The sequence below is a fragment of the Carassius gibelio genome, chromosome B8 (assembly GCF_023724105.1).
Source record: "Carassius gibelio isolate Cgi1373 ecotype wild population from Czech Republic chromosome B8, carGib1.2-hapl.c, whole genome shotgun sequence".
Classification (NCBI taxonomy): domain Eukaryota; kingdom Metazoa; phylum Chordata; class Actinopteri; order Cypriniformes; family Cyprinidae; genus Carassius; species Carassius gibelio.
In genome coordinates, this window is record NC_068403.1 from 3067292 (window position 1) to 3089824 (window position 22533).

Consider the following 22533-nt stretch of genomic DNA (forward strand, 5'->3'; position numbering starts at 1 on the left):
CTTTTGTCAGTGTAAACAAGTGCCAAATCCTCCTTGGACTATGAGCTTCTCCACCCTTCCTCCAGACTCTTGGACCTTGGTTTCAAAAGGAAATACAAAACTTGCTCTCATCTGAAAGAAGTCCAGTTCTTCTTCTCATTATCTCTGGTAAGACACCTCTGACATTGTCTGTTCAAATTCTTTGACACGTCTGTGTGTGGTGGCTCTTGATGCCTTGACCCCAGCCTCAGTCCATTCCTCGTGAAGTTCTCTAAATTTCTTAAATCCAGTTTCTTAGCCTCAGAAGGCTGTGGTTCTCTCAGTTGGTTGTGCATCTTTTCCTTCCGCTCCTAAGCATTTAAAGATCATCTTACCAAGGCACATTATAAGAGAGCGACAGCTGATATCATTTCTAGGTCTCATTGATTTACATTAAAAGCTATCAAAATTGAATCATATTTTTTGAGTACACCAGTATCATCTACAGAAGAGGTTATTGATAAATCTGATTCAGATAATTATCATACATTTTCCCGTGCATTAACAAATTATGGCAAATTTATGCAATATAAGTTGTACTGCATAAATGTGGCATAATTTGTTAATATTCAGGAGCGGACTCAACCCTCTCAGTCTATGAAACAGGTAAAAATTTGAAAGACTTCAAGATTTCATATTACAAATCTAAATGCTAAAATTAACAATCAATCTTGTCTGTAGAATGAAGCTTCCGGTTTAATTGTTCTGCTGGTGGACAGTGAGAAGGACATCTTTGACTACATTCAGAGGAAATACAGAGAACCAAAGTAGCACAGCAAGTGAAATAAAGGCAGAATTCAACCTCAAACTGTCTGTGTTTCTCATTAAGCTCATATTAGTGTATTTTCATAGCAGAAGAGACATTTAGTGAGAGGTGCATATGTATAAAAGTTTTAAAGTTGTGAAAGCTGCAATGTAATTGTTGTTGATGGTGACTTTTAATAATAGATGAAGTGTAATCAAGTCCCCGGGCAACAAAATGTCCTTCCTAATATTTCCATTAAATTATGAAAATGCTATTTAGGAAAGTTTTGAAAATATATTTTCTCTTGGTTATGTAGGGAACATTTAATTTTATAATTTTGCAGATGTTGTGGGAATGTAACTCTTGAATCTTATCGCAATGTTCTGAAGCAAATTATAAGTTAATTAGTCCAGTATGTAAAAATAAATGGATATATATATATATATATATATATCTTTGTTTTGTTTTTCAAGATTGCATCACATTTTGTTCACCTGTGTCTTGTTAGTTTACTTGTTAGTCCCTCCTTAGATAGAGGCTTTTGAATCTGAACTTGTTTTAGAATTCTTCATAACTTATTGAATAGCTTTATTATTCAATGAGGAAGTATCAAATCAATGAAGCAGGTCAGAATCTGGAGATTATCAGCGACTGTGTGATGATTCACTTAAAGTGTCTGTGATGCTCAAGCTGTGTTCAACCCAATTTAAAGTAAATCTGCAACTGACTCCACATGTCCTCATATCGAATGTAGCGGTCTATAATCCACTGATTAATTCTCCTCGTTACAGATTAAAGAAAATAACAGGATCTCATCTTTGATAGTTGTGTGGTCCTTGTGTGTGAGGGTGTCCAGTTCAGACAGGCTACACAATTAATACAAAACCCAGGTCAGTGTAAATGTGCCACATGCCATTTGTTTTGTTTGTGTTTTTGGATGTTTAGGAACCATGAAATAATGCGGAAATGATCATCTCTGCAATGTAAAGCATGTTGCAGGGTATTTCAAACGAAGGAATGCTGTCAGATAAGAGGTGAGAGGGATGTACTGTATAAGAACAGGTGGAGCCAGCTACACGTTACATTACTTTTGGTTTAACAGCTGGTCCGTCACACACACATATAAACAAGGTAAGACAAAGTAAAAGTGTATTTGAGTATGTTTCATATATATTAGTTTGGTTTTTCACCTGATAATACCATTATGGGTCAACAATTCCTGTCATAAATGGGAGCAAGGCAGTCTCCATGCTTAATAGTGAACCATAATCTAGTGCTTTAATTTCATATTTTCTCATTAAAACAGATTATTTTCTTGCAGCTATACAGAGCAACCATGTCGAAAAAATCATACGAGGTTAGTAATGCAAGGATGAGTGATGAGATGCAGCGGGACGCTCTTCAGTGTGTGCTTATGGCTGAGCATATGTACACAAACTACAACGACATTGCTACATACATTGCAAAGGTTGTTATGAGCTCCTTGATTCACTGAGTGATTGAAATGTCTTGATAAGCTTCGGGTCGTTCAGTATTGTGAAAATTGTTGGAATCATGGAATTTTAGACAAGGGTCCCTCTTGAAATGTTACTGTGTGTTTCTATTATAGGAATTTGACAGAAAGCATCAGCCCGCCTGGTCCTGCATTGTGGGGAACTTTGGTTCCTACATTCCATGCGATTCTTATGTCTGCTTCTATGATGGTGACAAATATATCATGCTCTTAAAGCCTTAGCTGAGCGACAGCAATAGTTCAGACAAATTTTATAATAAAGTGCCACTGCAATGTAAGAAACTCAAGGTCAGCTGAATAAATCCGTAGTACTATGGCTGTTTGAATAAACTTTTTATGAACTAATCATTGTCTGTGGGATTATTTGCTTTCTAAATTGAAATCCTACAATGATCTATTTACTGATGGCCCCTTATGCCAGTCTGTGATAGCATTGGTTTCATAGACTTAAAGACTTGTTTTTGCAGTTTCGGTTGTCTTCTGTAAAAGACAAAGACTTTCCACTTTAACGCTGGAAAAACATAAATAATTTCTACTTTGGTTAAACTAAGCATCGCCACCTACCCTGTATCTGTCGTTAGTTTACTTGTTAGTCCCTTGTTTGGTTGAATATTTATAGTCTTTCCACAGTTTCTTTGTCCTGTCTCACATAGTGTCAAGAGGAAGTGTTTGTCTATTTGCCCTTGAGGATTTATTAAAGACTGTGTTTGTTTGAATGCCTCCTATTTACTAATTCGAGCTCCTTTCAAACAGCGACACGTGTTTTACGTGTGCAGTTTACTTTAATAATCTGTGTGCAAACACTTCCAAAAGGAGTTTAACAGATTGTTTTAAGGGATTTGATACAATAAAAATATGTCTTTAATAATTGTCCCACATGCTTTTGTTTCATTTGAATTTCTATAGAAATAGCTGATGAGCAGAAATGATACAAGGCATTAGACATGCAGGAATGTTTTCCAGTGAAGTTATTTCATGCTGAGAGGTGTAAGATTTGGGTTAGAACAGGTGGAGTCAGTTAGTTTCGGTCAAACACAAAAAAATAAGATAATTTTACAAAGATTTCTATTTCAAATAAATGCTGTACTTTTGAACTTTTTCTATTTATGTGTGAATCCTGAAAAAAAAAGGTGTCACAGCTTACACAAAAATAATCACAGATGTTTCTTGAGCAGCAATCATTTACATTTATGAGACGCTTTTATCCAAAGTGACTTGCAGTTCATTTTTCGCTGCTAATGCATTGTTCTACCACTGAGTTCACAGGGAATGATTTCTTAAGGAATGATTTCTGAAGATCATGAGACACTGAAGACTGCAGTAATGATGCTGAAAATACAGCTATGCATCACAGAAATAAGTTACATTTTACAATGCATTCACATAGACAAAAGTTGTTTTAAATTGTAATAATAATGTTTTTACTGTATTCTTTTTTTTTTTTTTTAATAAATGCAGCCTTGGTGAACATAGGAAACAACATTAACACTGCTATTTTCCAGTTAATTAAAGTGAAGCTAATTTTAAACACTCTGTATTGCATAAAGCAGCAGACATATAAATTATTTCTTTTAAAAGCATAAAAAAAAACGTACATTTCATTGATACTTGACCTCTTGGTTCTAGATCTTGGTTGCATTTGTACGATAACAATGTCAACATAACAATAGTTGTTTTATCGGGATCATGACTTTATTTTTGTCGCGATTAGTTTGGTTTCACTTACAATTAGAGATGCACCAATGGTAAATTTCTCAGCCGATACGATAGTCAATTGTTTAGAGTGCTATCAGCCGATACCGATAACCGATAGTTTGGTGGTTCTGCATTTTGTATGTTCTTTTAAATTAATACTAATCCATAATAATTCCATAATTCTGAACACAATGCATATAAAACTTTAATATCTCCATTTGTTTCAAAGTGACTAGTCTCATTAACTGAAAACACAAAGCTCACGTTAACACAACAAACTAAATTTCAACATTTTGACACTTAACCTTCGAAGCTCCGAGTGCTTAAAGTGGCCTACATTCTTTCGGCACATACTGACCAATTCTGTCACACTTAATATGCCTTTGTTGATACCCAGCGGTGTGCACACTTCATCTGAAATTCCATTACTTTCTGAGTAATTTCACAAGCTTTCGTGCTCTCAGATTTGAATTTTCTGGTGCTGTCAAACATTTGCGCAATAGAGGGAGTCATGCTAGCCTTTGTTTGCCATTTAACTTTTATAGCTAAAGCAGCCTCCACTTTTGTTTTGACGAACTTTTCATATTCCTTGGCATGTCAAAGTGTGTAATCAAATTAGTTGTGTTAAAATGTTTAACTGAAGTTCCACCTTGCGAAATTTTGGCTGTTCATAGCTTACAAACAGCAGTTTTGTCATCATTGTTGCCCACTTTTAATTAATTCCACACAAGAGACATCTTTACACACAGCACGTATTCGATGCGCATTCCCACCTATTTTGATCAACAGGATATTGGCACTGATCATCTGATGTTTTTAAACAATCGGCCGATGGCCAGTGGGACGAGAAATTGCTTCTATTGTCTAAAGCATAGAATACTTACAATACCATTATGAGTCAACAATTCCTGAAAAGTGAACCATAATCTACAGATTCAGTGCTGTTTAATTTAATATTTTCTCATTAAAACAGATTATTTACTTGCGGCAAAAGAGCAACCATGCCAAAAAAATCATATGAGGTCAAATATGCAAAGATGAGTGATGAGATGCAGCGGGACGCTCTTCAGTGTGTGCTTATGGCTGAACATATGTACACAAACTACAACGACATTGCTACATACATTGCAAAGGTTGTTATGCGTCCTTGATTTACTGCATGAATGAAATCTCTTGATAAGCTTCAGTTTATTCAGGATTGTGAAAATTGTTGGAATCGTGGAATTTTAGACAAGGGTCCTTCTTGGAAATTTGTGTGTTTTTAAAGGAATTTGACAGAAAGTATCAGCCCACCTGGTTCTGCATTGTGGGGAGTTTTGGCCACCGCACTAGTCTTTAAACTATGTCTATGGTTGTTACATACTTTTCTCAATATTTATGAACGAGACAACACAATCAGAAGTATAAAGGGTGAGTATGGGGGTATTTGATTTCAATTCAACTTCAAAAAAACACATAAAAGACATGCTATGAGAACCTTGGACTTGCGTTGTAGTTCACAATTCATCAACAAAGGATAATCTATTGTTCTTTCTACATATTCAAAACACTTTTAGACCATTTTTTTCCTCAAAAAATAAAATGGATGCTATCTTTTAAACATTATCCCTGAAAATGAATAAAGATTTTTATTGTTTTTTCATGATTTCACTCTCTGACTCTGATGAGAACTATTTTTGTACATTAATAAATTACAGTTGCTCTGTAAAATATTTAAAAAAATCAGTCACCAAATACCATAACTACAGTCTTTAAGCGTTCCAATGATATATAGTTTATCAAGATTACTTTGGGTTCAGACTAAGATATTACAGTTTAAAACATTATCAAATTGGCCCACTCTTTGTTGCTACGGAAACCTGTGAAGCGTCTTAGACGCAAAGCATGCCGGTCTGAAATAAAATGCAGAGATAGAATGCAGCGAGACTCTTGCACAGCCGACCAATCGCAGAGCCTGGTATGGCAGCGACAGCCAATAGGAAGCGAGGGCGGGAGGAGCCAACGGCAGCTGCACAGCAGCTACATTACTTTTGATCAAGCACTCAGCAGCAGTCGCTTTTCTCTCGGTCTCAAGAAATCTACACAGAAATAAGGTAAAAATTGTACTTTCATCGATTTATAACAGTTTACAATGTATATTAGTCTGTTGCACATTATATCAGCTTTTGTTTCTGGCTCAGAGTAAGCGATGTTGTAACTAACGCGAGTTAACCATGCTTCAGCAACTTAAAATCTTAAATACAAATTAAATCAATTATTAATGATAGGATTTTATTTAGAATATAAACAAAAATACACGAAGCCTAATTATTTCATTTAAGTTAACATCTATAAAGGTTATGTAGAGTGTTTCTTGTTTCTAAAAATAACCATGCGTCCATTCACGTAATCAAAACAATCATTTTAAATTCTATTCAGTAAATAAAAACAGTTTTGCTTAGTTAACTGTAATTCATGAATAGTTATATAAGCATAATAAGTATCATAAATTGTTATTAAATGAATAATAGTCTGTGGTGCTGAGGACAGTCTTAAGCTCAGGTGTCCATGGCAACAGTAACCTGGCGAAATAATGCCACGTGATGTTATGCAAGAAAGATGGAATAAAGGCTGTAAAGCATCTCACGTGCTGATGATGTTATATAACACCCATCCGCTTGGCTCTGAGCAGATGCTGTAGGACTTTGGGTTTGGGGTGAGCACTAGATAGGGTGCATCACAGGGTGCTGCTCAGATCGAGTCCTGTTTAACTCGTGAAGTCTCTGTCTCTCTCCAGATCCAGCATGTCGGACAGAAAGGCGGTGATCAAGAACGCAGACATGTCTGAGGAGATGCAGCAGGACTCTGTGGAGTGTGCAACACAGGCCCTCGAGAAGTACAACATCGAGAAGGACATCGCCGCCTACATCAAGAAGGTGAACGCCGCTTTAGTGGGCCACAAAACAGGAATTATTTAAAATATACATTGATTTTATTTAGACGTAGATATGCTGAAAACAAAAAAACTTGTTTATATAATTAGCAGAGGCTTTTATTCTATGCAGCTAAGTAATAGAAACAAATCAAAATCAAACCAAAATATTATTAATTTGAATAAATATTAATATAAATCTATTAACTTATTCATTAAGAACATTTGATTTTATTGCATTGATAAGTTCATTGTAAATTATTGAAATTCATTATGAATAATATTAATATGTGCTTAGCTAAAAAGCCAAAAATCTAAAAATTTATTTTTATTCATCTATTAGATTTTTTTATTTATTGATTGAATTAATTCATCGAAAAACAATTGTAATTTATTATTAAAAATATTTATTTGATGTATTTTGACTTTTCTAATTTATGTTAAAAATATGAATGTTATCATATATATAATTAATGCATTAAAATTGACCCAATTTAAAATTACATTAAATGTATGCATTTAGCAGACGCTTTTATCCGAAGCGACTTACAGTGCATTCAGTTTAAATAGTGAAAGACATTGAAATTATTATTTTAGCTTTTTAATTAAGTTAGATCCTTATCATTTATAAATAATATGTATTATATTAATTAAAATGATTTTTAGTCATCCTCTGAATCTCAGATGACAGTAAATGCTTTTATTGATTAGTTTACATTATTCCAATTTTTTTTACAGTACTATTTTGCTTCCCAATGGGAAAAATACTTCAGCAACCAATGCCACTAAACAAAATATCTGAATAAAATAAAGTCTGCATTTGAAATTCTCTTTAAATGTTTCTTTGTTGCAGGAGTTCGACAAAAAGTACAACCCCACCTGGCATTGCATCGTGGGAAGGAACTTCGGCAGCTACGTGACTCACGAGACCAAACACTTCATCTACTTCTACCTGGGTCAGGTGGCCATCCTGCTCTTCAAATCGGGCTGAGCGACGGCACCCATTCGTTTCAACAGCCCATTATGAACTGACTACCGACGAGACGAACCATTCCTGCTCTGGGACCTGCCTTCTTTCTCTCGGCTGCTTCTACTTTCGTTCTGATTATTGTTAAGAAAAAGCCAGTGTGAGAGGGAAATGCCATCAAGAAACACTTGTATTTATCTTTATTTTCTATACACGGTGTGAGCGTTTTATGTCAGCTGCTGTTTTTTTTTAATTAAAGCAAAATGGTTTGGCTGTCGGCCTGGAGTTTCTTGTCTGAGAAGGTTGATGGTGCGGCGTATAAAGAGTTAAACTTTTTAATTTTTAACACTCCATCGTCCAACACAATTTCCAATTTTCTCAAAGCTAGGAAATAGAAATAGTTTAGAAGAATATGTGATGATATAATAAATATATAATGGTGTGTGTGTGTGTAAAAATGAAATATTAAATAATTTAACAATTAAAACAAAAGAATATTTGTGTTTTTAGCATTTTAATTAGTTAACATTTAAATAATATTAAGGTAATAAAAACAGATTAATATTTTAAAAACAAACATTAGTTTTAATGTACACTAAATTGCTAGAAACACTAAAATTCTAATATTAACACATTCAATAATTTGATTATTTTAACAACTAATATTGGTTTAGTAACCATTTATATTCACTGGAAGTCATCCTTCATTATTTCCTCAGCTTTGTACCTTTAGTTTGCTGTGGATTTCCTCAAGTATTAATACAGTGTACATCTAACAAAGTTGTGCATCTTATTAGACATGATTAAAAAGATTCTTACAAATCAGCCATAGTATTGAGTTGAGGAAAAATAGGCTGCAAGAAACACGTTCAGCACTAATTATTCCATTTATATAAAGAATGATCACAGCTGCACAACAGAATCAAGGTGTGAACACACTGTGATCATTAAACCTAAAAAATACCCTCCATAGATGAAGCTCAAAGCAGACCGAATTACAATATATATATATATATATTTTTTTACCATTCATTTTAAGCAGACTGCAGGGAGACATTAGCAAAGCTGTTTTCACAGAGCTACATTTTTAATAGCTGTCACAAACTAAAATGCAGAGTGATTATTTGCTATGAGACAAATATCTGGGAATTAGTAATAGTTTCATTGACCCAAAGATTATTAGAACTGCCTGTTAAAATGCACTTTAATAGACTTAGAAATTCCACTATTTATGCATTTTAAAAGGATGGATCTTATTGCAGATTTTCTTTTACTTTTTGAAAACATCCAACTTCATTGGTCAATCACATGTGACGTCTCAGAAAATAATCCAATCTGTTTTTTTGCACTTGGTCATGCATTTTAACCAAAAACGATGGACCGTATCAAAAGTGAGTGGCTTTTTGGTTGCACATCATCTTGATAGAGCACCCTTTTCCAAGAAAAAAAACTTTTTATTAGAACCGTTTGATTACTTTTAGTTTTCTTTTATAGAACTACTCTTTATGGCCCATTAAAATATCAAAGTATGCATTTGTAATTTTAATGCTTGATTAAATCCTTATATATTTTTTATATGTTTATAGACGAGCAAATGCTATGCAAGGAATAAGCAAAGAAAATGATCTGGGATGACAGATTTTATTTGCATTTTAGAAAACCAGTTTGTGTGGATAGACTCCGTTAGACAGGCAGAACGTGGAGCGCAGGTATCCTTTGAGATTGGGAACCTTCTTGATCAGAGGAAGCAGCTGAGAATCCACCGCTTTCTGGTCGGCCTTCCGCTGCTCCGTCAACTGGTACTTCTGCAGAAACACACGACAAAAACAATCAGCTTCACAACTCTCAGAGCTCTGCTAAAGCAACCGAAGATCCAGACCGAATCTAACCTCCTTCTCCGTGTCGAAGATCTCTCCCTCCTGGTGCTTGGGTCTCCTCAGCTTCTTCTTCTTGAAGTAGGTGTCGGTCAGTGTTTTGGGGATCTTCACGCTAGAGATGTCCACTTTGGTGGTTGTGGCGATGCAGAACTTCTGGTGAGCTCTCCGCAGAGGCACTCGGTTCAGAGCCAGAGGACCTGAGAGAGACGAGAGATGGTGTTCAGTTATACACTGTGACAGAACCCTCCATGGCTTCAGCAGCAGACGGCGATCACGTACCAGTGACGAGGAGGAGACCAGTGCCCAGCTGCTTGAGGAAGACCACACGCTGCAGAAGGAAACACAGTCACTGTTAGTCCTCACATCAACCTCCGCTGCAGCTCAATAGAGATCAGATCAGTGTTTGTGTGGAGGACAGCGTTCGCTCCAGCCGCTGTTCAAACGCTGCCTCTTACACCAATGTTATCTATTTTTTCATTCAATCTACTTTTTTGTTTTGTGTGTGTGTGTGTGTATATATATATATAACCCTGGAGCACGAAACCAGTCTTAAGTGTCCATTTTTTAAAATTGAGATTTATACATCACTCAAAAATCTGAATTACTAATCTTCCCATTAATGCATGGATTGTTAGGACGACAATATCTGAAAATCTGGAATCGGAGGGTGCAAAAAAGAAACCCAAATATTAAGAAAATCATCTTTAAAGTTGTTCAAATGATGTTTTTAGCAATGCATATATGAAGTTTTGATACATTTATGGTAGGACATTTACTAAATATCTTCATGGAACACGATCTTTACTTAATACCCAAATGATTTTTGGCATAAAATAAATTATAATTTTGACCTATACAATGTATTTTTGTCCATTGCTACAAATATACCCCAGAAACTTCTATGCTCCAGGGTCTCATATATACACACCTTGCTACATGTGTTAAGCTAGTTGATCATTGCTCTAGTTGTTGGTTTTAATTGCTTCTATTGTCTTCATCTCTATGTCTCTTTGGATAAGAGCGTCTGCTAAATGACTAAAATGTAAATGTACTGAATGCCATGCTGGGATCCCAGAAAGACAGATAGATGGAGATGTGCGTGTACCTTCCCGCGGTGGCGTCCGGTCAGCAGGATCAGGACCGTCCCGGGGGTGATGGACTTGCGTAGTTTCCTGCGGTGCTGAGAGAAGGCCTTGATGCCGTGGCTCCGGAGCTTACGGGGCACGTCTTCTGTGGGATAGTAACGCGGCTGGACACAGAACACCACACACAGCAACATGAATACAGTTCAGATCACACAAACCCTTCAAATCTGCAGAGCTGTTTTGTTAACTAAGCTTTGAAAACAGTCATAACTTAATAGTTGTATCTTTAGATCAATAATTTCAATGAACTAATGCACAAAACGTTTTAAAATGTTACACTATTACTGCATTTGCCCACTTTCAAATTTGACGTGAACTACATAAAAATTCTCGATATTAATTTAGATATCAAACTTACAAATATATAATCTGTGAATTACCAGTTTTAACTCCTTTTGAATTCAGTTAAACTCGTTATAATTATTTTTATACTTTCTTGCATCACGTTCTTCAATATTCATTAGTTTTATTTGACCAGCATTATGAAATTTATACCATATTAAATCTGAAAAAGTCCATCCAGTATCAACTCCTTTGAAATCAATGGATGGATTCAACTTAATTCCTTAATTGTTAAATTTATTATTTATTGCTTTTCCAATGTTATGAGCACTAACAAGATAAAATGCAAATCAATGGACTTAAAATCAATTTTTTTATTACTTATAACTTGACTTATGGATGCACAAAAACAGTTATGAAACCTACACACCTAAATATTACTCATATTTTTTAATTTTGCAATATATGTTCATGTTTATCGACAAAACTCAAGTCTCAAAAGTGTGAGGGAAAGAATATACAAGGCTAAAGATGTCTCACAAAAGCATTTTAAGACTAATTATCCTTATAGATCACAGAAATCTGCATTAAATCAAATGCAAAGTTAAAACGGACGAATGCAAAACAGAAGTTCATGGTTCTACATGTCTTTTGCTCACCAGTTTGCGCAGTTTGACCACACGAGTGCCTCCGTTTTTGTCTCCGCCGACAGTCTTGGTGACTGTGGATGGAGCCTTTTCCTTTATTTTCTTCTCGATCTGAAACAAAGACAAAGCGTCAGAAAACCCCGGGTTTGAGCGAGATCTGTGCTCTTGTATTTAAGACACAGGCGCTGACCTTTGTCACGGGAGCTTTAGTCTTCCTCTTGTACATGGCCCGGCGAGCGTACATGGCCGAGCGGGAATACCGGCCGATGCCCCGCACCAGGACAGGGTTACGGCTGCCATGTTTATGGGCCTTCTTCTTCTTATCGCCCTCAGCCATCTGAGAAAACACAACAGGTATTAACACATGCATGGACATAAAAACACACACATCACTGAAGAGCTGAGCTTTGATGAAAACAGGTCCATTATGAAAAGTACTATACATATGAATAAATCAGACTTGACATCTCTTCAATGCTTTTCACAAAAACACAACTGTTCCAATAATTATACACAAATCAATGATTAGTCCTTAATTAGACAGCAATTTACATTCAAAAGATCTGACATGGTGCATAATGACTGTTAATTGTACAACACTTAAATGGACAAGTCTCAAAAATGATACAAATGAACATAGATACATGTATACATCCACATGTATATGTATATATATATATATATATATATATATATATATATATATATATATATATATATATATATATATATATATGACTTTAGCATGGGGCTGCAGTAACTCAACGTGACCTGATGTAGCATTGCTAACATGCTAAAGCACATACGTTAACACTTACATTGATTGATAAACATTATATAACTTATTCGACAGTATATACATGTGACTACCCGAAACGTCATACTTAATCTTTAATGTGAATATAAAGACAGAAAACCCGCTTCGGTTCAGACTCGGAGTCAGGCCTCAACTCGCGCCGAACACTCATAATGTACATAAAACACACATTACATACGCAAATATTCAGTTAGTAACGCTACACGTGTCTTAAAACATTTATATACGATCCAGAGTGAGATTTTAAGATTAGATGAAACCGATTAATGCAGATTGTGTTTGGAGAAAACTGAGATGGAAGTCACAATTACCTTCAGCTAGAAAAAAAGACCGACATCCGGGCATTTGACGTATATATAGTCGTGACGTATGACGCTCGGGGTTCTTCTTCCGTCGTGTTTGCGTCTTAAAGGCGCAGGCGCTTCTAGATGGAATCGAGCGCCGATCATCGGGCGGTTTGGAAATACTTGAAATGTTATTGTAAAGTATTTTAATAAAACTGGAGCTCAATTGATATATTTTAGAAAATAAATCGAAGCAATAAATTTGATTTAGAAACTGAAGGTCAGGCTGCAATTATACAATTGAGTAGATCATTTGATTATTTTACTGCTGTCAATGCTTGCAATTTATATATAATATATATATATATATATATATATATATATATATATATATATATATATATATATATAAATAAATAAATAATTAAGATTTTTTTTATGTTTTTAAAAGACTCTTCTGGTCATCTGGCAGCATTTATTTGATCAAAAATGCATTACATATGCATTAAAAATCGTGAAATAATATTATAAATTAAAACAGCCATTTTCTATGTGAATAGATTTTAAAATGTAATTGATTTCTCTGATCAAACCCATGTTTTCAGCATCATAACTCCAGTCTTCAGTAATCATTATATGTTAGTATACATGCACACTGTATATATACACACATTTTATTAACATTTTTAATCCCAGATACAATATGTAACACTTGTCATTTGTATTTATACACAGCTACACATGAAACATGTAAGTAAAATAATCCTGGATTAACTCAAACTGAATCAGAAGGTTATCCTTAAATAATTTATTTAAGGAATCATGGTGCATTCAAAGCTTTGTTATTGTAATATGAATAAATCTAGTTTTATATAAACACAACTGCAGGCCAAGAGAGAGAAAATGCATTGTTTTTCAGCTCATTGTTTATTGATGAGAAGAACAGTCAGAGCTCAGCTGAGTGAATCTGACAAGAATTCACTCCCAACAATTTATCATCATACAAAACCATTTCCAAGTCCACATCAAGAGTGTCATCAGTGACATGGAGCTGAATCACGATGACGAATATTACATTTCTGGAACACAGCTTATGTTAGATCAGGCACAGAGACAAAAATAAGGCACCAAACATCTAAACATGCCATCATATGTGGGGATATTTAAAGGAACAACAATCATCATGTGCAAAATAAACCGTTATTACTCCACATGTGTGGACGGAATCTTTTGCTTCAGATTTTGGGACGGTGTGAATTAGGTTTTGAATTTGACTTGATTTGTTCGCAGTGAGTCTCCTCAGCATGTGTGTGTTAGTTTCTCTCAGTTTGTGTTTTCCAGGATGATGGCGATGCCCTGACCTCCACCGATGCAGGCAGAGCCGACCGCATACTTTCCACCGCGTCTCCTGCAAACAGAAAACAGAATGACTTCATGTAATATAAACACATCCTAAAAATAAGTCAACATAAAACACAGGACTGCCTCCTGATAGCTGAGCAGTTGCTAGTCGATTGTTTATTTATTTTTATATTACTTTAATGAAAAAGTTTTCATTTATATGATTTATTTATTGGGTTTGCATTCAGATCTCAGAAAAAAACTTTTGAGGCTACCTGTTTTTTGCACAGATATTTCTCATTTTATTTTTGTTTAATTTCTATTCATGCCCTATATTAAAAAAAAGATAACTAAATATTTTAATATTATATTCTATATAATATTCAATGAATATAAATCTCTTGAGAAAAGGCTGTTTTTATTTATAGACGTTTATATCTATATTTATAGATTTTACTTATATTTAATTTATTTCGTTTGTGTTCTGACATCAGATTTTTTTTTACTTTATTAAATTTTAATTTATTATTTTAGTTTATGTTATTGCTTTTGCATGAATATTTCTCAGTTGGCTATATATATATATATATATATATATATATATATATATATATATATATTCATTTATTTAAAACTTTTAACATTTTATTTTCTACATTTTAAAAATAGTTTTAAATTTTTTTTACATTTACTTTTACACAAAAAGGTGTCTTATTTATATAATTTTAAAAGTTATTGTGTTGGCTTTCATTTACTAGAAAAAATTATAATAAAGTAAAATAATTCCTAACACAAACTTATTCTTACATCAAAAACAAAATGTAATTTATTCCCCCTTTTCCTGTGTTTATTTAATACTGTATGAATAGTTTCCAGAAAAATAAATAAAATTTAAGTAAAAGAAAAGGACAAATTACAAACTTAAACATTTCCTTCTTTATAATAAAATACATTAATGAACGATGCACCTGTGCATTAGGAAACTCATTTCATGTTGATGTTGAAGAGCGTCTATATAAATCTGTGTCTTTACCTGAGCTCATGAACGAGGTGCGCAGTGATTCTCGTCCCAGAAGCCCCGAGAGGATGTCCAATGGCGATGGCTCCTCCGTTCACGTTAGTCTTTGCAGGGTCCAAGCCCAAAGCTTTAGCCACAGCCAGATACTGAGGAGCAAACGCTTCATTGACCTGACGGATACATGAAACTCTGGATCAAACCTGCTCGACCAGCTCTGGAAACGTCACATCCTAAATGCATGTATAGTGTAATATAATAACAGAAACCCTGAGTATGTAATCATAATCTACCTCCACCAGATCCATGTCTTTGAGTGAAAGACCAGCCTTCTTCAGGGCTTCTGTGACGGCAGGTACAGGCCCTGTCGCATTCACAAAACATGATGGATGATTAAATCTATTATTCTTTTACACGTAGTGGGAAAATTATATTTGGGGACAGAGCACTCACCAATGCCCATGATGCTGGGATCACAGCCTGAGGTGTGATAGGCCACGATTCTAGCCAATGGGGTGAGTTTGTGAGCCTTCAGTGCATCCTCACTGGCTATGACCACAGCAGCAGCCCCATCAGACACGCCCTGTGGGAGGAGCCAAAAACATCATTCAAAAACATCACTACACAAAATTACACACAATAATTTTTATAACAAATAAACAGGATAAATGAATATATAACAAATAAAATTATAAATAAAGCACATCCTCTCTCTGACTCTTATTTTGTAACTGTTACCCACCGAAGCATTGGCTGCAGTGACGGTGCCTCCTTTCTTGAAGACGGTGGGCAGCTTTGCCATCTGCTCCAGTGTGGTCTGAGGACGAGGATGTTCATCACACGTCATGGACACTTTCCCTTTCTTGGCCTTCACATCAATGGGAGCGATCTCAGCGTTGTAGTATCCAGCCTCATGAGCTAAAGCAGAGACAGATGTGCATGTGAGCATGTGTGTGTGTGTGTGTATTGATGCAGCACTGAACCGCTGTGAGGTCGATCTGTTCACCTGTCTTCCACCTCTGCTGGGTCTGATATGCGTACTGGTCACAGTCCTCGCGGCTGATCTGGTATTTCTCTGCCAGGTTCTCTGCGGTGATGCCCATGGGCAGCTTTATGTTCAGATCCGTCAGTCCTGCCCACAGCGTGTCTTCCAGCTGACTCACACACAGACAACACTTTTATTCAAAGTCCACTTTAAAATCTCACACAGAACATACCTGTCAATCTGAGTGTATCTAAATATGCATGATGTTCTTAGCACTGTTCGAACTAATATTATAAGAAATTATTACATAGAATAATTTATAATAACCTGAATATTATTTTATATTAATAACCTTAATATAATCAATATATTATAAATTTTAATTTAATATTATTTGCCCTTATACTGACACTTCAAACACTGTATTTATTGTCTATTTATTTTGTAAGATTTTTCCCCCAACTCTATCACATTTTCTCGCTTCTCAAATCTCTTTAACTAGTCATTAAAAAGACAGATTCCTGAAGATATAGATACATGTAACAAAGTTATAAAACACAACACTTTTGTTTTTCCACCCATTTTTCATGAGCTGAACTCAAAGATATAAAGACTTTTTCTATGTGCACAGTTTACAATTACAAGAATTGACATGGATTAAAAAAAAGAATATTAAAAAGAATACAAGCAGACTAAATCTTATCAGTAGCATTACCAAAAGGCCTATTCTTCTCAAAATATTGTTCACAAATCTGTCTAAATCTGAGTTAGTGAGCACTTCTCCTTAGACAGATGTGTGAACAATATTTTGAGAGAAATAGGCCTTTTGGTAATGCTATTGATAAGATTTTGTCTGCTTGTATTTTTTTTTTTTTAATCCATGTCAATTCTTGTAATTTAATTTAATAAATTTTTTCTTTTATTCATCCTTTTATCAATTTTGCATACGCATGGGTATTCTTTTTGTTTGTTGCATGTTTTGCGTAGATGCTTTTTAACGTTCTCCTAAAGGTGTTTTTATGTAAATACATTTCTGTTGCTCATTTGTCATCACTAGATAAAACTCATTTAATTGGACTCCCTTTAAATCCAATGAAATATTTCAACCAGAGCACAACTCAAACAATTTTAATTCATTATTGGAAACTTCAAATTCAATTCAGAATCAGTGACTTTAAATGATGTGGACTTAACCTTCAAATCCACTCCAAACTTGGTGCCGAAGCGGATGTTCCTGACGGCGTAAGGCGCTTGGCTCATGCTCTCTGAGCCTCCACATAAAACCACCTCTGACTCTTTAAGACAGATCTCCTACAGACACACAACACACAGCAATCAGAACTTAATCTGAGGAGACTTCTGGGCCGTTTCACATTCGTTTAGACCTTGTACCTGTGCTCCGTTGATTATGGCCTGGAACCCGGAGCCGCAGAGGCGGTTGACGGCCAGCGCTGGCACTGGGATGGGAACGCCGCACCGCAGTCCCACGTGACGTGCGATGTACGGGGCGTCAGCAGAGCTCTGGATCACAGACAGACACAACAAATCAACTTCAGAAAACCAGGGTTAGTGCAAAAAAATATAGTCGTTCAGTGCCATCCGTGTGTCTCTCACCTGCATGACGTTTCCCATGATGACACTGTTGACCAGCTCAGGAGCCACGTTCCCCGCGGCGAGAGCAGCTTTAGCGGCGTGTTCGGCCAGATCCGTGGCGCTGTGCTCCTTCAGAACTCCTCCATACGTGCCGAACGGTGTCCTCTTAGCAGAGACGATGAACACACCTACACAAACACACAAAGAAGAGACAGAGACGCTCAGTTTCCTGCAGCTAACAAAATATATACAAAAAAAGTAGTTTACTGAGACTATACTTCAAAGTGTACAAAGTATTTAATTAGTAAACTATTACTATACCTATAAGTTCACTTTTAGTATAGGTGCAGTACAAACTACAAACATAGAGGTTAACTAGTAGTGTACTAAAAGTTTGCAACTTAAAAGTATACTTTTATATGCTATAAAGTGAGCCAATTTAGTCCCAAGGAGTACTGAAACAGTAAACTTACAAGTATACTAGAACACTGATATTTGTATACTTTATACATAAAGTATACTAAAAATATATACTTGAACTTCACTTAAGTATACTTAATAAAATAAACTTGGATTATACTACTTATAAGTAAGGGTCATGCCAAAGCGTAAACATTACAATAAGTCACTTACCTCAACTTTAACCTAGTTTTAAACCAAAGCTTTGAACCTCTTAATAATTTGCTCAATAAATATGACATCTTAATAAAGAGTAGACTAACTGTTCGCCTATTAATATTTAGAGCGTTTTTACCAGTAACGGAAAAAAAGAAGAAATTAATTCAAATACGAAACGGAGGGAAGGTAATGTTAACGTTATACAGTGACATTGAACTTCAAGCGCGGAAAACAAGCGCAAAACCAGATAAAACAAAACAAATCATTCGACAGGTTCAATATAATGCATGATTTCGAAGAAACAACATATAAAGTTTATTCATTTAGCATTACCTCTCAGGAGAGACATGATTGAGTTCGTGACCGTTTGAGAGATTCACTGCGGACAGAAACACACACTCCTGCGCCGACCTTTCACCCACTTCCCCTCAACATTCACTTCACAACATTCGACAAACCTCTTAAATATTATATTATGTAAAATAATGTCTTACTTATCAGGTGAACATACATTTTAAAATATCCATTTAATAATTATGATATATAACTATACCTGATATCGATGGAAGATAAAAATACATTAATGCGTGTGTGAAAACGAACGTGTTTTTTTTTCACCCTTTTTCCGCATGTGTAAAACACTTCATAAATCTTCAACACTGATGCGTATAAAGTCGATATTTCTAGTAAATTATGGCGGGGATTGAGACTGCATTTATTTGATCACACAAGCAGTAAACAGAAACATTATTATTCTATGTGTATATCTGTAATTGATTGCTGTGATCAAAGCTGAATTTCCAGTCTTCAGAAATCATTTTAATATACTGATTTACTGCTCAAGAAATATTTCTGATTATCATCAATGTTAAAACGGTTGTAAAAGTAGATGTAAAACGGTTTTAAATGTGAAAATGTTAAAATTGTATTTATTCCTGTCATGACAAAACTGTATTTACTGATTCACATAATTAAAAAAAAAAGCATGTTTCCTGAAAGGCATCGACAGAAATATTAATTTATAGGATAATAACTGAGCACCAATAATAATGTAGAAAACAGTGCTTTTGGATTTTAAAAATATTTCATAATATTACTGCATTTTTGTCTTCTTGTTGAGCAGAAGAAACTTCTTTCAATCACATCTTAATTATTCTAAACTTTCCCCAAGTAGTGTAGACACAATTTTATTTCTTACAAAGAAAGGGAAAACAAACTTAATAAGTGTTGAATCTCTTATTATTGTGATTCGGTCCATTTGAACTGAATTAAATCTAATGTTCTCTCCAGGATCCGTGACGTTGGTGCAAATTAATATTTGTCAACACCTGTTACAGTACAGCTTGTGTATCTGGAATACAAATATATATATATATATATATATATATATATATATATATATATATTTAATTCTTGATGTGGTCTTTAAATCATTTGTTTCCTTATTTATACCGTCTGTTAAGCTTTATTTTAAGGTGTCTTTAAAGCACTGAGTAATATTAATTAACTACATGCATTTAGTATATGGTTACTTGCATGTCATTATGCATGATTAATTGTTATTCTAATACTAAGTACATGCGACATGTGTAACAAGAATACCTTAAAATAAAATGTTACCATACCTTTATTAATGTTTCTAGCTTCTGGCCAGTGATTCCAATGACTTTTAGCTGGTTAGTGTCACAGGAACTTAATTACAAATAAATGTAACAATTATCCATTAACTATCTGATTTCTGCAGTCTCCAGTGAAGCAGTAAAGACCAAACTCTTGTTAAAACATCCACAAAAGCTTTTCTCATTGCATGTTTGCTTTCATTAACACATGTACAGAACTGAAATACTACCTTTTGATTAACAACAGATGTGGCTTTGTGATATTTAAAATGGAAAATAAGCAGAAGTAGAAGTTTTTGTGTTATAGTGACCTTAGCAAAAAGTTGTATGTCTAAAATGCATTTATTTCACACTAAGAATAGTTCAAATCTGTAGCTCTCAAGATTTTAAAAATTACAATTTAACTATATTTGAAGAACTACTTGTGCACAATGTCCATTTCTTAATATTAAACCTTTAATGTGTGTCTAATGATGATTGCATGGTCTTTGAATAATTATATAGGTCTTTAAATGCAAGAGATTTAAAGTACTCTTGCAATAGTTCCACTTTAATCACAATCAAATATACTTCAGTATATCTTTAATTGGGCTTCAGTTCTACAATTAAGGTGCATTAAGCACACCATTAGTTCTAGTTTAGCAGACTGTATACCAGTTTATTACACTAAAAGTACAATTGCACTGTATTTTATTAAGCACATAAGTATGTTTATGTATTTGTAGTTTACTTAGCATGAAATAAATGCATCTCCAAAGTATATTTATTTTTCACTAGGGTCGTCAAATGCTTATACTTCAGGTGTTCGCTTTATTAATTCGATATTCAGGTTGATCAGGATTTTTAGGATGCCTTGCACTAAACATCAGGAAAATCAGATCTGCACTGGAACAGAAGTGCATCAGTCCTGGAGAGGTAGTGTGAGGAGATTCCCAGCAACTCAAGTACTTTCTCGTGTCTTAAATAGTCCTTTATGAGTCCTGTGGTTTGCCCTGGTTGAGCGGCATGTGCCAATCAGCCGGAGGCGTCTGTCGAAGCTCCCAGACCGGAGTGAACTTCCTCTGCTCGGCAACTCGCTTCCTCTCGCTCTCCTGGAGGGATTCCTAATGATAGTAGAAGGAAACAAAGTGATTAGTGGCCAGAATAAACAGCAATGTTTATGCATTGCTCTGGACTCACCTTGGCCTGTGTGCTGTGGTTTTTCTCCCACTCTTTGCAGGTGTAATAGTCTTCTTTCCACTGCTGGCAGTCCGGCGCTCTGCCGTAGGTGTAGTATTCATGGAATCTGTTGAATAAACTCTTGCAATGCTTGAATTCACACCAGTAGACGTCACATGAACGTGGTGGCTGTGTGGGCAAACATAAAAATATATTCTTTAAAGGAACAGTTCATCAAATTTAAATGAATCGCATTCAGACCATGCAAGATGTAGAGGAGTTTTTTTCTGTGTCAGATTTGGAGAAATGTAGCAAACCATCACAGTAATCAACACCACTCTAGTTCATCAGTTAATGTCTTGAGAAGCAAGAAGCTGTGTGTTTGTGAGAAGCAAAGACGTTTTTTTTACTCCAGCAAACTAAAATAGTCCATAATCCATAAAAATGCTTCAGAAGTGTTATTACGGATCATGGACTCATATTTCAGCCAGAAGCCACAGTTTGATGTAAAACATCTTGATGGATGTCTCTTACAAACACAGTTTTTGTCTTCTCCAGATGTTAACTGATGGACAGGACTGCTGTGGATTATTGTGATGTTTTTATCAGCTGTTTGAACTCTCATTCTGACGGCACCCATCCACTGCAGAGCAAGTGATGCAATGCTACAATTCTCCAAATCTGATGAAAAAAAAAACTCATATTCATCTCTGATGATAATCATATTTTAATCCATACTGTAGTACTGAAAGATTACACTTACAAAACCTCCTATTACTGTACAATGGTATTGCCAAAATAACTTTTGTTTTTGTGTATTTATACAATATGTATAATGCTAAGAATACCAAGGTTTTACCAAAGTTATTCAGCAAAAACATGGTCAAATCATTTCAAAAGCATTTTTTTTTAATGTGTTGGTCTCGGTTGAAAATGAAATCCGGAGTACAATGACAGTGCTAGGTTAACTACACTTCACTGTAAAAGTACGACACAGTATTATTTGCAATGTAACCGCAAAACGAGTTACTTAATCAACATAAAACGAAAAATACAGAGATAAAAGTAATCAGACTGACCCTCCAGTTTGATTGTGACCCTGCCATAACTGCGCGCGCGCTCTTCTCTGCTGATCTCCAGCGCGTGGCGATCAATGCTTTACTTCTCCACTGCCATCTACTGACAATGTCAAATAAATTACTATTTGAATATTTAATATAAATGTAATATTTTTTTAAAAAGTGGAATATAATTCTGTTAACATTCGATTCACGCGTTTGCGTTAAATATATATATTAATACA

General features: G+C 35.0%; 4 protein-coding genes across 4 annotated transcripts; 1 reads left to right on the forward strand and 3 right to left on the reverse strand.

Annotated features, from left to right (window-relative positions):
• Nucleotides 1-5916: 5916 nt before the first annotated feature.
• On the forward strand, nt 5917-8122 carry LOC127963702 (dynein light chain 1, cytoplasmic-like). The gene is made up of 3 exons (XM_052563746.1): nt 5917-6064; nt 6748-6886; nt 7736-8122. The coding sequence occupies exons 2-3, from the start codon at nt 6755-6757 to the stop codon at nt 7871-7873; spliced, it is 270 nt and encodes an 89-aa protein (XP_052419706.1). The 5' UTR covers nt 5917-6064; nt 6748-6754; the 3' UTR covers nt 7874-8122.
• Nucleotides 8123-9476: 1354 nt separating this feature from the next.
• On the reverse strand, nt 9477-12159 carry LOC127963701 (60S ribosomal protein L6). The gene is made up of 6 exons (XM_052563745.1): nt 11991-12159; nt 11813-11911; nt 10832-10975; nt 10006-10054; nt 9739-9923; nt 9477-9654 (listed from the first exon to the last, which is right to left on the reverse strand). The coding sequence occupies exons 1-6, from the start codon at nt 12135-12137 to the stop codon at nt 9502-9504; spliced, it is 777 nt and encodes a 258-aa protein (XP_052419705.1). The 5' UTR covers nt 12138-12159; the 3' UTR covers nt 9477-9501.
• A 1650-nt stretch (nt 12160-13809) lies between these two features.
• On the reverse strand, nt 13810-18892 carry acaa2 (acetyl-CoA acyltransferase 2). Its single transcript, XM_052564205.1, has 10 exons — nt 18787-18892; nt 17857-18023; nt 17635-17763; nt 17437-17553; nt 16264-16411; nt 16000-16175; nt 15711-15840; nt 15551-15621; nt 15276-15430; nt 13810-14309 (listed from the first exon to the last, which is right to left on the reverse strand). Exons 1-10 carry the CDS (start codon nt 18800-18802, stop codon nt 14225-14227), a joined length of 1194 nt encoding a protein of 397 aa, XP_052420165.1. The 5' UTR covers nt 18803-18892; the 3' UTR covers nt 13810-14224.
• A 1970-nt stretch (nt 18893-20862) lies between these two features.
• cb8h22orf39 (chromosome B8 C22orf39 homolog) lies at nt 20863-22450 on the reverse strand. Its single transcript, XM_052563920.1, has 3 exons — nt 22310-22450; nt 21252-21419; nt 20863-21175 (listed from the first exon to the last, which is right to left on the reverse strand). The coding sequence occupies exons 1-3, from the start codon at nt 22334-22336 to the stop codon at nt 21044-21046; spliced, it is 327 nt and encodes a 108-aa protein (XP_052419880.1). The 5' UTR covers nt 22337-22450; the 3' UTR covers nt 20863-21043.
• Nucleotides 22451-22533: the final 83 nt, after the last annotated feature.